The 14,100-nt window shown below is 48.1% G+C and overlaps 1 protein-coding gene across 2 annotated transcripts; it reads right to left on the bottom strand.

Annotated features, from left to right (window-relative positions):
* Positions 1-3,813: 3,813 nt before the first annotated feature.
* Positions 3,814-13,619, bottom strand: LOC109461449 (immunoglobulin lambda constant 1). 2 transcript variants are annotated; one of them, XM_019757682.3, is made up of 3 exons: positions 13,232-13,619; positions 5,396-5,517; positions 3,814-4,252 (listed from the first exon to the last, which is right to left on the bottom strand). In XM_019757682.3, exons 1-3 carry the CDS (start codon positions 13,426-13,428, stop codon positions 3,933-3,935), a joined length of 639 nt encoding a protein of 212 aa, XP_019613241.3. In that variant the 5' UTR covers positions 13,429-13,619; the 3' UTR covers positions 3,814-3,932. The 2 variants fall into 2 exon arrangements, with proteins under 2 accessions (XP_019613241.3, XP_019613242.3); XM_019757683.3 differs by having other exon boundaries at positions 5,396-5,514; positions 13,232-13,615.
* Between the last annotated feature and the right edge of the window lie 481 nt (positions 13,620-14,100).

The raw sequence follows: 14,100 nt of genomic DNA, 5'->3' as shown, positions 1-14,100 counted from the left end.
CTTGGCTGTAACGCAGAGGAATGATGCCACCTGATAGCCTTATGGAGCGCAAAGGACTAAGGAATACAAACTTACATGGCAAACTGAGGCTGTAGATGATTATTACACTATTAGTATTTTGAAATATTTAGTTTTCTGTTCTTACTGCCAAAGTTCTGTCAACATAACTTAGAACATTATGTTGTGCTTTACTGTTTAGAAAATACTACCAGATGTAGCAAAGAATTAGGCATCACAGATCCATCCCACTCTCCCAGAGTGAACCCACAGTCAGTTGAAGAGAGGTGGGGACCTTGATCTTGTACCAACCCCCCTTACCTGCTGTCCCAGGCCCATCTCCCTTCAACCTTCCCATTTCTCCCCTACCCGCCTCCCGTGGGGGGGGGAAGGCACAGTCACAACTGTAAAGGCTCAAGAAAATGGTCACTTCTGGCCAGTTCTGTTACAGGTGGAGAAATGACTTACCAAAGGTGTGGTGATTTAGTGTCACATCTACCTGGCAGCCGTGGGGAAGAATCGTTCTGGAAGTTCTGCTGCAGCCCTGGCCAGTTGCTGCCATGGCTTCTCAGAGGCGGCAAATGGTTTAGGCACCATAGCCAAGGTGAAAACCAAATGGCCTCAATCTGGTCAGAGTTGCCTGGATCTCTTCTTCCTGGATTAATCCCTCCAGGTCCGTTAGCTCAGCTCTTGGGGATGATTGGACTTTTGCCAACATCACATGAAGGGGCTATATATGTATACACCAGAATGCTGATGCATCCATTTACTGGGAGTGGGGAAAAAAATTCTGGTGGGAGAACCCCATCTTCAGTATCTGATAGCTCAGGAAAACAAGTCGGAAGGTTGCCAGGTGGGTGTGGAATTGGGGTTTCATGAGATGGGCCATTCCTCCTGCAGAAAAGGCCATCGGAATGCTGGTGGGGGCGCGTGCTGGAGACGCTCCAACATTTGCCACCTCACTCGGTCTGCCCTGCGGGTAGCCATCAGTGCCCCACGCAGCCATCAGTGCCCCCGCGCAGCCATCACTGCCCCCGCGCAGCCATCAGTGCCCCCGCGCAGCCATCACTGCCCCCGCGCAGCTATCAGTGCCCCCGGGCAGCCGCGCCTCCTCTCCGCGGATCAAAGCCCTTTGAGGTCTAGAGCGCCATCTGCTGGCGGCCTGCAAGTACTTGAAAGGCTCTTAGATCTCCCCAAACCCAGAAGTGTTGGCTTTCAATCCCTGGTTCTCTCTGCCGCTACCCTCACCCAGACTAGTTCTCCTTACCCCTAGAGATAACCGGAAGCACCTCTGTTTCTCCCCTCTGGGCCTCACTTTGGTCTTCCAGCTCCAGGGACCCCAGAAGTGAAAGAGGGGATCACAAGCAGCCCTGTGCTCCGTTCTCAATCCTCACGTTACCTAATTTCCAGGAAAAGGCAGTGGCACTTCGTGGGGTTCTGGATGAAACTTCTCCCAGGACCACAGGCACCCTCAAAAGCGAAGAGCCGTCCTGGACACATAGAGGGGGATGGAAAGGGAGCACAACTCCCCTCCTGGAGGCTGGTGGGGCTTCATCTGAGTCTTATAAATGGGAGTCTTATCCTAAGGCCAGAACCCTCTCCCTCCCATTGGCAGCCCATCCGAGAGTTGCCACGTGGGCCTCGCTTTCTGCCATCTTCCTTTCCACCTGACTGAGCCCTGCAGGGGAGGGACCTTCAGGTTTCACTGGCTACAGGCATCCCTGCTGGGCTGCAGAGTAGGCTCTCCACCAGCACTTGTGTGAATAAGCGACTTTTTCCAGTCCCTTCTGCGTATCAACCATGCTCGGCCCTCTTTCTATCGCCTGTTTTTTTCTCCAGTCCCGCTGGTCTTAACACCAGGAATCTGACACCTCCTCCTCCTCTACCTTCTCACTCAAAGACCCCGCTAAGTCCTGCCCTTAATATCAGGTTCAACCTCCTTGTCTGATTGCTCCCACCTGGGACGGCAGTGGGCCTACTGCGCAGACTCCTTTCTGGTCTCTCATCCCGAGCCTGACTTTTCCTCCAGCCTTTCCCTGTCGGCAGCCAGAGTGATTGATCTAATCTGCAGTGTGATGGGGTCACTCTCTTCCTCCAACACCCGCATTGGTTTCTATGTAAACCTGTGTTGAAGCCAGCTCCGCAGGCCCCTCCTGATCTGACACTTGCTCTCCTGCCAGGGCCTTCATGCTCTAGCCCGTTGAGTTTCCTGGGTCCCTGAACATGCCTTCCTCTGGCAGGAAGGCATCCCTCCGGGATACCTTACCCCAACCACAGAAAGAGCGTGGGCCAAAGAAGGGGCGTTCTCTTCCAGGGTTCCCTATTCTAAGGCCAGGCAGCCTGCCATGCCCTTCCCAGCCCTGTGCCGTGTTCTGCGTGTTGGGTGCGGTTGAACCACGGAAGAGGGCCAGCTAGCCCTTGGTTAGTGAAAAATAAGAGGATAGGGTGTATGCTTTCTATGGTTGTACAGTTTACAACTAAAATACAAGAAGTACATCAAAATATTAGCAGTGGCTCTTCTAGGTGAGTATGAGGAGTGAATATTTTTTCTCCTGTTTGTTTTCCTGTAGTTTCTGCATTATTTAGAGTGACCTGTTATTATTTTAAAGACCAAGATGAATAAGCTGTATTTTAAAAGAAACTCGGAAAACAAATAAGGTGATTGCCCTTTACACTGAGCTGACAGCTGTGTGCACATAGGTCATCTACACCCTGTGGCCTCCACCTGGGCCTGGAGTTTAGGGCCCTGGAGGTACCCCAACCCTTTCTGCCAAGATGGTCCCAAGACAGGGGAGCAATCTCTCCCCGGCCTGGAGCTCTCCTTCTTGGGTTAACCCCTCCAGGTCCTTAGGCTGACTCCAAACCACGGACTGCACAGCACAGAGAGTGAACCCTGATGTAAACCATGAACTTTGGGTGATAATGATGTGTCACCGTAGGTCCATTAATTGGAATTACTGCGTCGCTCTGGTGAGAGAGATTGATAATAAGGGAGGCGGTGCATGCATGGGGGCAGGGGGACATGGGCAATCTCACACCTTCCTCTCAATTTTGCTGTGAACCTAAAATGACTCTAAAAAAATAAAGCATTTTAAAAAAATCAATTGACCATAGAGGTATGGTTTTATTTCTGGACTCTTAATTCTATTGCATTGATCCATTTGTCTATCCTTCTGCCAGTGCCACCTGGTTTGGGTAACTGTAGCTTTTAGTTAGTTTTGAAATTGGGAAGTGTAAGTCCTCCAACTTTGTTCTTTTTTTTTTCAAGACTTTTTTTGCTCTTTGGGGGTTCTTGCATTTCCATATGAATTTAAGGATCAGCTTTTCCATTTCTATAACGGAAAAGGCCCTTGGGGTTTTGACAGAGGTTGTGTTAAATCTGTAGATCACTTTGGGACAGCCTGAGGGAATGACAGGAATGGGGCAAGGGTGGGGAGGAGCTACACTGGGCATGGAGGGAGCAAGGCTTTCCAGGAGGTGAGGACCAGGAGCAGAAAGGGTGCCGCCCAGCGCCAGGAGGGAGGGCTAATTTGGAGGTCATGGTCCATGGCCAGCTCTGACCAGCAAGGAGGGACATCGTGGGCACAGTTGTGCACTGGAGGAGAGGCAGGGAGAAGAGGGCAGGACTGACCGGTGACTGACTCTTCGTGTCCTGGCCAGTTTCCTGGGAGGTGCCCTAGGGAGACTGTGAGCCTCTCCCCTTGGGGTATTTTCCCACTGGGTATCAAAGATTCCCCCCACCGCACCCCAAGAACCAGAAGAGATCACAAATTAAATACGAGACCAAAAAATGAGCAGAGAGCATAATTTCTGGTTGAGCATATTGAGAATTGATTGAGTGCAGGGAGCAGGGCTGGGGAAAACTAAGGTGGGAAAGGAGAACCTCTCAGAGGTCCTGCGGCTCCAGCCCCCTGAGGGTGGGGGTGCTCAGCGTCCTAAGAACACACTGAGGGGTCCACCGTCTTCTCCACGGTGCTCCCATTGTGCGTGACCTGGCAGCTGTATCTGCTGCTAGATTTCCACTTGTCGGCCGTCAGGCTCAGGTAGCTGCTGGCCGCGTACTTGTTGTTGCTCTGCTTCCAGGGTTTGGTGGTCTCCACGCCCTGGGTGACAGGGGTACCGTCTGACTTCCAGGCCACAGTCAAGCTGCTGGGGTAGAAGTCACTGATGAGACACACCAGTGTGGCCTTGTTGGTGCTGAGCTCCTTAGAGGAGGGCGGGAACAGAATGACCAAGGGTGGAGACTTGGGCTGACCTGTGTGGACAGAGGAGGGGGTGTGAGAGGCAGAGGGAGAGTCCAGGGTGTTGGGGCAGCCCCCACTCATCTACAGCATCTGTGACCATTCCCGTGGTGTCCGTGCTTATTCATCTAAGGGACCTTCCTTCTCTGTTGCCTCCTTTCCACTCAGCCCTTGGGTAGCAGATAGCCCCTCGCTCCCAGAAGCCTTTCCAAGTCACCTCTCCCAGATGACCTGGTCAAACCATTCTCTCTGTAGCGTCAGTTTCCCTGAGTGTAACTAGGGCAGGCTGTACCCCTCCTCCTGGTTTCCAGATTCTGAGTGTGGAGTCTGGCCCTAACCTACTGGGCCCTCAGCCCAGCATCAGGCCCCCACCTCACTTCATCCTTCTGGAACCCGGTGCCTCCTCTGTGATCTGGGGTCCTCTACCCAACCCGCCAGGACAATCTTGATGGCATGTGGGAGGCCCTGAGCCTGAGCCCAGTGCACGGTGGGGCCTGGAGTGCCCTTTCCCCGTTGGTCCTCTGGTTCTTCCCCAGCTGGCCTCATCTCTCCAGAGAGGGCTGGGTCCTCCCAGCCAAAGCCTGGGGGCTCCTTGGGCTCTGTCTCCTGTCCCTCCTGCCCTGACCCCAGAACCCTCCACCTCTGTTGCGTTCTTGGAGCTGCTCCGCCAGAAATGGGCATAGTGAGTGGGACCCCTCTCTCCACCCCCCATGGGCCTCCCCTTGGGCTGACCCTCTGTCCTTGTAGGCTGGGGTCACAGCCCGAGCCCTGCCCCCAGCCTCCTGTGTGACCCTCAGCTTGGATGGGCATCAAGCCCTCAGCCCAGACCCTGGGGGCTCAGGACTGTCTCCAAAGCTGCTTCCATGACTTGGTCAGAGCCAGCCTCTGGTCTCCTTGCAGGCATCTGGAGGAGGGAAAGGAGCCCCATTCTTGAGCCAAACCCTATGTCCAACTGTTGGATTTTGGAGGTGGCTGCTCCTGCCATTGTGTCCTTCCTGCTGGTTACCCTGAGACCAACCCGCCTCCCCCATAACTTATGGAAAAAGGTGGGGGTTAGTCCTTAAGGCTGGAAAGGCAGCCCCCAGAGAGAAAAGAGTGACTTTCCTGAGACAGCAGAGGGGTGGGACGGGATGGAAAAGGTGATGAGAGCCACTTACCTAGGACGGTGAGCTGGGTCCCATTGCTGAAGATATACCACGGTGACTGAGAATCGGGCCCAAACCTGCCGGGCCAGCATCTGGGAACTGCCCCTCGGGTGACAGCCTGGAGCAGGAACCTGCTGGGTGTGACGGGCACAGGGCTGCAGGGGGCAGGGCTGTGTCCTGGGGCCAGGTGGGTGGCCAGGCTCCCAGAGGCCGGGGTACCCATGAGTGGACCCACGGCCCAGAGGCATCCCCATGCCTGGCCCCCTGTCCAAAGCAGGAACCACCCATACTTTACAGTCACCCAGTGTGACACGCCTTCCTCCAAGGCTGTCCTGGTCACCTCCGAATCCTCAGTACTGATGGAGACACTGAGTACTGTGTTCCATCAGGCAGCTGCATGGTGCAGCAGAATGAGTCCTGAACAGGCTCAAATCTGCCTGACCTCTCCTGGTCTCATTTTAGGGCCTCTGAGGGTTCCTTCCCCACAATTTCCCACTGTTCAGCTAGGTGGGCTTCCTCCCTGGGCCTATGGACACTGGATCATTCCTGACTGATGGTGCTTCCACGTGGAGACACCCTCCCCCTTTGTCCCCACACATCAAGACACAATTCAGTCCCACCTCTTTATGAAGCCTTCTCTGATCTCTCAGACCACTGTCTTTCTGTCCATCCATTCATCCATCATCCATCCCTCCATCCATCCATTCAACAATGGCTCCCAAGCACCTGTTTTCCAGTAACTGTTTCACGTGCTGAGAAATGGTAAGGCCCCCTGGTTCTCATTTCCATCTCTCCCTAAAAACTTTCAGATCAAGGCCAACAAGGCCCTCTTCCTGGTCAAGTCTGAGTTCCCTTCCCAGCTCCTGTCTCTGCCAGATGAAACACAGAGTTGCCTCCTCTTTCCAGTAACTCTCTTCCCCTTGGCATTTGAGACCCCCTACTCTCTTCCTCTTCTGGCTTCCCTTTCCCCACAGCCCATGCATGAGAGCTGACCCCCAGACCACCACTCTGGGTCCTCCTTCTTTGCCATCTTCCCACACTGGATTCCCATTACTGCCCATATGGTGAGGCTCAAGTCTATCTCAGCTCTAAGCCTTCATCTTGGCTCCATCTAAATTATCTAGTGAACATCTCCAGCTGGATGGCCATAGGAATCTCAAAATCACCACAGTCAAATGAGACTGGCCACCTTTCTCCCAACCCAGTTCTTTTTCTGGGTTCACCTTGTCCCAGGTGACCATGAGTGCTCTCACCCCACCCCCGACCCCCAGGCCAGAAACCTGTGTTCTTAGATTCAGCACCTAAACATTCCTTTTTAAAGTTAAAACCAGGCTCAAAATAATTGAGAAACAAGAGAACCACCCTCTGAGACTCTGAAACCATAAGAAGCCCCAGATTTTGCCTTTGCTGATTTAAATTTCCAACTCATACAAGAATGTAGCATTGAGTGGGGGTTTATTGGACACAAGCATCTCTGCTAGAGGGTTGAACCAGTGCATTTTCACCTTAGCAGCTGGTCCAATCAGCTGTGGTTGGTGTTGTGATATAAATATGAAATTTTTGCTTTAATTTTTCATTGTTTTAAAATTACAAGAACATTACATATATAACACAATTAAGCAATATAGAAGTGCATTTAAAAAGTGTAATATTTACTTCTCCATCTCTCTCTTGCTATGTAGTGCCATTTTCTTTTTTTGTGGTAAAATATACATAGCATAACATTTCCCATTTTAACTCATTCTGTGAGTCTAGCATTGCCCTAATACCAAAACCAGAGAAAGATATTACAAGAAAAGAAAACTAAAGACCAATATTTCTCATGAAAATAGATGCAAAAATCCTCAACAAAATATGTGCAAATTGAATCCAACAATGTATTGAAAGAATTATCCACCATGATCAAGTGAGATTTATCCCAGGCATGCAAGAATGGTTCAACATTTAAAAATCAATTAATGTAATCAATCATATCAACAGGCTTACGAAGAAAAATCACAAGGTTATATCAATAGATGCAGAAAAAACATTTCACAAAATCCAATACTAATTCATGATAAAAACTCTTAGTAAACCAGAAATACAGGGTCACTTCCTCAACTTGTTAAAGGATATCCACAAAAAACCTATAGCTAACATCATACTTAATGGTGAGAAACTTGAAACTTTCCTGCTAAGGTCAGGAACAAGGTAAAGATATCCTCTCTCACCACTGCTTTTCAATATTGTACTGGAATTTTTGGCTAATGCAGTAAGACAAGAAAAAGAAATAAAAGGTATGTAGATTGAGAGAGAAGAAATAAAACTGTCTTTATTTATAGATAATGTGATTGTCTATGTAGAAAAATCCAAAAGAATTGAAAAAAATTAAAAACCCTCCTCAAGCTAATAAGCAACTACAGAAACATTGCAAGATACAAGATTAATATACAAGTCAAGTTCTTCTCTATATACCAGTAACTACAAGTAGTAGAATTTGAAATTAAAAAACATAATACCATTTCATTATTTTCCCAGATTTGAACTACTTAGGTATAAACCTAATAAAATATGTACAAGATCTATATGAGGAAAACTACAAAACTCTGATGAGAAAAATTAAAGAACTAAATAAATGGAATAATATTCCATGTTCATTGACAGAAAGACTCAATATTGTTAGGATGTCAGTTCTTCCCAATTTGATCTATAGATTCATTGCAATTCCAATCAAATTCCCTGCAAGTTATTTTGTGGATATTGATAAACTGATTCTAAAGTTTATGTAGAAGGGGAAAAGAACCTTTATGTTAACTTTAGGGAAAAAAGAACAAAAGGTTGGAAGACTGAAACTACAAGACTTCAAGACTTACAATAAAAAAAAAGCTACAGTAATCAAAACGGTGTGTTATTGGCATAAACACAAACATATAGATAAATGGAATAGAATAGAAAGCCTAGAAGTAAATCCTTGCAAAAACAATCAAATGACTTTTGACAAGAAAGCCAAGACCATTCAATGGAGAAAGGACAGTCTTTTCAACAAATGGTGTTGGTGAAACTGGACATCCACATGTAAAAAAATGAAGTTGGATCCTTACCTAATGCTATATACCAAAATTAACTCAAAATGGATGAAAGACATAAATGTAAGAGCTAAAACAATAAAACTCTTAGAAGAAAACATATAACAAAAACTTTACAACACTAGATTGGCAATTATTTCTTGGGTATGACACCAAAGGCACAAGCAACAAAAGAAAAACTAGACACATTGGACTTCATGGAAATTTTGTGCATCAAAAGACACTACTCACAAAGTAAAAAGGTAACCCATAGAATGGGAGAAAATATTTGCAAATCATATATTGAAAGGGATTAATATCCAGAATATATAGGAAACTCCTAAAACTCAACAACAAAAAAACCAAACAACCCAATTCAGAAATGGGCAAAGGACTTGAATAGACATTTCTCTAGAGAAGATGTGCAAATGGCCCATAAGCACACGAAAAGATGCTCCATATCATTAATCATTAGGTAAATGCAACTCAAAACTACAATGAGATACCACTTCATACCCATTGGATGGCTACCATAAAAAAAGGGAGAGCGAGAGCGCACAACAAGTGTTGGTAAGGATGTGGAGAAATTGGAGCCCTTGCGCACTGTTGGTGGAAATGTAAAATGGTGGGTGCAACCACTATTAAAAACAGTATGGAGGTTGCTCAAAAAATCAAAAATAGAAATTCCATATGACCCAGCAATTCCACTTCTGGGTATATACCCAAAAGAATCTCAAAGAGATATTTGTACACCCATGTTCATAGCAACATTATTTACAATAGCTAAAACATATAAGCAACCCAAGTGTCTAACCGATGACTAGATAAGCAAAATATGGTATAAGCATACAATGGAATATTCTTCAGCTTTAAAAAGAAGTACACTCTGCAATATGCTATAACATGGATGAAGCTTGAGGACATTATGCTAAGTGAAATACTGCATGATTCCACTTATATGAGGTACTTAAAATAGTCAAAATCATAAAGACAGAAACTCTTAGATACAACACTAAAGGAACCACAATAAAAGAGAAAACAAACTCGACTTCAGCAAAATTCAAAACTTTTGTGCATCAAAGGAAACTATCAAGAAAGTGAAAAAGATAACTCACAGAGTGGAAGAAATAATTTTCAAATCATATATATGATAAGGGTCTAGTATCCAGAATGTATAAAGAAATCTCGTAACTCAACAAAAAAACAGATAACAACCCAGTTTAAAAAATGGACACACGACTTGAGCAGACATTTCTCCAAAGGAGATATAAAAATGACAAACAAGCATGAAAAGATGCTCAACACCATTAGTCATTAGAAGGAAATGCAAATCAAAATCACAATGAGACGCTACTTCACAGCTAGTAGGGCGGCTATTGTGTGTGTGTGTGTGTGTGTGTGTGTGTGTGTGTGTATGAAAATAGTAAATATTGGTGAGGATGTGGAAAATTGTAACTTTTGTGCATTGCCTGTGAGATTTTAAAGTGTGCAGCCACTGGGGAAAACAGTTTGGTTGTCCTCAAAAAATTAAACTTAGAGTTACCATGTGACCCAGAAATCCCACCATTAGGCATATACTGAAAATAATTGAAAATAGGTATTAAAATAACAACTTGTACATGAATGTTGGTAACAGCACTATTCACAATAACCCAAATGTGGAAATAATCCTAATACTCATCAACTGTGAATTGATAAACAAAATGTGGTATATCCATACAATGGGATATTATTTGATCTTAAGAACGAAGTACTGACACACGCTACAACATGGATAAACCTTGGAAACATGCTAAGTGAAATAAGCCAGACAAGAAGACCATATGTTGTATGATCCGTTTATATAAAATGTTCAGAATAGGCAAACCCATAGGAACAAAAAGCAGATTATATGGTTGCCAGGGGCAGGGGGTGGGGAATGAAGAGTGACTGCTTTGGGGATTCCTTCTGGGGTAATTAGTATATTCTGGAACTAGATAGTGGGGATAGTTGCACGGCATTGTGAATACACTAAATGCCACTGAATCTACATTCTAAAGTGGTTAAAATGGCAAATTTTATGTAAATGAATTTTATTTCCATTTCTTAAAAAACTGACAATACTAAGTACTGGTGAGGCTATAGAGCAACTGGAACTCTTACACTTTGCTTGTGGGAATGTTAAAGTTACAGTCATGTTGGAAAATGGTTTGGTAGCTTCTTATAAACGTACACTTACCCTATTATCAGTCAAATCTTACTCCTAGGTATTTATCCAAGTGGAACAAAAACTTACGTTCAAATAAAAACTTGTATGTAAATGTTTATACCAGCTTTATTCATCACTGGAAAAACTGGTAACAACCCAAATGTCTCCCAACTGGAGAATGGCTAAACAAACTGTGACACATTCATAAAGAAACACTACTCAGCAATAAAAAGGAATAAGTTATTGAAAAATGGGATAACTTAGATGAATCACAAAGGCGTTATACTGAACTAAAGAAGTCAGCCTCAAAAGTTTCCTACTTGGTTATTATTCAGCTATAAAAAAGGAACAAACTATATGATACACCCAACAATCTGGATGAACATCCAGAAAATTATGCTGAGTGAAAAAAAAGTCAGTCCCAAAATGTTACACACTGTGTGATTCCATCTATAGAACCATCTTGCAATGACAAAATTAGAAATGAAGAATTAATAGTTGCCAGGGGATGAGGAGGGGATTGGCAGGGCGAGGAAGTGGGCGTGGCTATAGAAAAGCAAGTGAGGGATCTTTGCGGTGACGGAAATGTTCTGTACCCTGACGCCATCAGTGTCTATATCCTGGCTGTGATATGTTACTATAGTTTTATAAGGCATTACTATTCCCTGCCCATTCCCTGCACAGCAGCACACCTCGCTTTCCTCCTCTGGGCTGACGCTGCTCCCTTTGCTTGGAGCACTCTTATCATGGGTCAGCGCCCCTCCATCTGTAAAATCAGCTTACTGCTTCTAAAATGATCCATGGGTCTGCTCCCATAACTGCGTCATCCCTTGGTTCAGCCCCACTCTCTCCGCATCCACCCCGGGCCCTGAGTGGCCCCTCCCCACTCCAGTTCCTCCCACCTCCTGAATCTGTCCACATACCTGTCCACTCTTCCTGGGTCACCGCCACCCCCTCCCCTAGGTCTCTCTAGTTCAGGATTCCCACTCCCTGCCACCCACCCAAGTCTGGTCATGTCTTTTTCTTACAAATATCCCCCAGAACTCCCCAGATGAAGTCTGTCCTGCAGGGATAGGTCCTCCAGGTCTGGGCCTGGCTGCCTATCCAGCCTCCTCTCAGACCACCTTAGTCCCATGACCTACCTGCTGCAGCCCTGTGGACCACTGGCAGCTTGCTGAGTGCTCCATGCCTGTATTGCCCAGGTGAGTCCCTCTACCTATACTCCCTCCCCAGTGGGGCCTTCTCTGCGCTTTCGTGTATGAGCCTCTGTCCTGCAGACATCACGTTTGCTGCATGTGGTTATTGGTCCATCTGCCCCCCTCTTCTTGAATTGGGGCAGAATCTCGTACCCCTGGGATCCTAGCCCCAGCACAGGGCCTGGCTCTGTGCGTGCTCCATCTCTCCTTGTGCTTCCCTTGGCCCTGCCCTTGCTCAGAAGTCTCTGCCAGACACTGAGATGCCAGTCCTGACCTGACACCCACAGCTGTTGACCCACCTCCATGCTGCACTGCTGGTACAGCAGAGGATCAGCTCACCGCATTCCAGCCCTTCACCATGGAGACGCCAGCATCCATGGGGCGGATGCCAGGCGGCAAGGCCTTCATCCAGTTCCCACTTGGAATATTATTTGCTTTGCAGAGGGGGAAACTGAGGCCCAAAGAGGTGTATTTCTCAGCAGTTTAGGGGATAGAGATGGAGACGCTTGGAGGCCAGCGCGCTTGGGCACTGGAGTCTGCACCAGATGTGTGAACTTGGGCAGGTCACCTCCCCTCTCTGGGCCTCTAACCCCAACTGTAAATTGGGAATGACAGCGGGTCCTGCCCTGTGGAACAACTGCGAAGGAGGTTCTGCCTCTAAAATGATTAGTGCCTGTGATGAACGTGTGTTTGTGTCACTGATTATCATAAGTGGTCTCAGATCTCAGCGCTTTGTCTGGGGACTTGCCACGATACACAGAGAAGAGGGGCTGGGGTCACACGGCAAGGTGGGGCAGACCATGGTCCCTGCAGACCCTTGCCCGGGCCTTTCTCACGGAGTTGCCTGCATCCTGGGTGGGTTTGGACTGCAGGGGGGCTGGTCGCAGGAGGTAGTCTTGACTGAGAGTCCTTGGCTTAGGGTCCAGTGACCCGAGGACATCAGGGAAGGTCCCCCTCACCATAAGGCGTCAGCTAGAGCCTGTGCCCTTGTGCTCCAGTGAGATATGTCTGCCCAGCGAGAGGAAGAGAGAGGACTGACTCATCAGCTATGCGAAGGAGGTCTGGGCACCCTGGGATGACAGCACTTGCCACACATGGGGACATCCTGCTCCTCTCTCTGTTTCTGCCCTACCCAGAGGACCAGAGTGAAGCACTAGTCTAAGGTGCAATTTTTAAGGGGTGCCCAAAACTCAATAATTAATATAAATAATATTTTAATACAATATTAAAAAGTAAAAAGCAATGCAAATAAATCTACCCTGGACAAAATGCCAACTCTTTACATAAAGCCAGTGTCTGTCCAAGCCCCTGCTCTCCAGCTGACTTTCTGACCTCCCCTCACTGCCACTTTCTGTCCCCTACTCCCAGTTTGGGCTACAGGGACCCTCATATCTCCCACATGACTCACTCAGCCCCTTACCTGTCCTGCGGGCTCCAAGGACTGCTTCTTGTCGGGGCCCCAGGGTCTGGGGCCCTGCTCTGAGCTGCTGCTGTTGGGAGCAGCAGGCCACGGGTGCTCACAGCCAGGCCCAGCAGCACCAGAGGCCAGTGCTGCCTGAGGGCAGGACTCTGCCCTCTGCGGGCCTCGTGGCCCACCTGGCTTATCCTGGGCCTCATCTGCCCTCAGGGTCACCTCTGGCTGACCTGCTGGCGTAAGCTTCCTGTGGTGGGGCAGCAGGCGCCCCTGGTCCCTCTCGCTGACAGTGACTGTCCCAGTGTGCCCTAAGTGGCATGGCCCTGTCCTCTGCCTGCGCCTTCTCTGGTCCTTGCCCCAGTGTCCCACCCTCTCCAGGGACATGGCCGTTACCCCTCCCTGATGTTGTCTCCCAGCGGGGCATCTGCTAACTGCCCTGCTGTGGTCGGGATCTAGGGCTCAACCGCCTCCCACCACAGCTGCCAGCCTGGCCCTGCCCCTGGGGCCCTGGCTGGGTCACACCTGCTCCTGCCCTCTTTCCCTGATTCCCCTAGGGCAGCCGGTCTGTGAGCATCTCCCTGGGGCCTGGAGGGGCCACCAAGGGCAGCCTAGCACCCAGTGGATCAGGATCACCAAAGTTCAGCGGGGTGGGGGTGGGGCTGGGGCTGGGGCTTCTCTTCTGACCAGCCCGGGGTGGGGGGTGGCAGCGGAGGTTTAGCAAGAAGCCAATTTCAAATTAAGGAATCGTGATATAATTATAAAAATGGTGTTCAGTGTGCCATATTCAGCACCTCACTGGTCACACATACACACACTCTCACACCCTCATAGATTTTATCCAGAGGTCCCCATTGGAAGCCCAGCGCCTGCGCACA

This window comes from Rhinolophus sinicus, chromosome 9, assembly GCF_057876585.1.
Source record: "Rhinolophus sinicus isolate RSI-liver-muscle chromosome 9, RSI-T2T, whole genome shotgun sequence".
Classification (NCBI taxonomy): Eukaryota; Metazoa; Chordata; class Mammalia; order Chiroptera; family Rhinolophidae; genus Rhinolophus; species Rhinolophus sinicus.
This window is presented reverse-complemented; position numbering and strand designations above follow the sequence as displayed.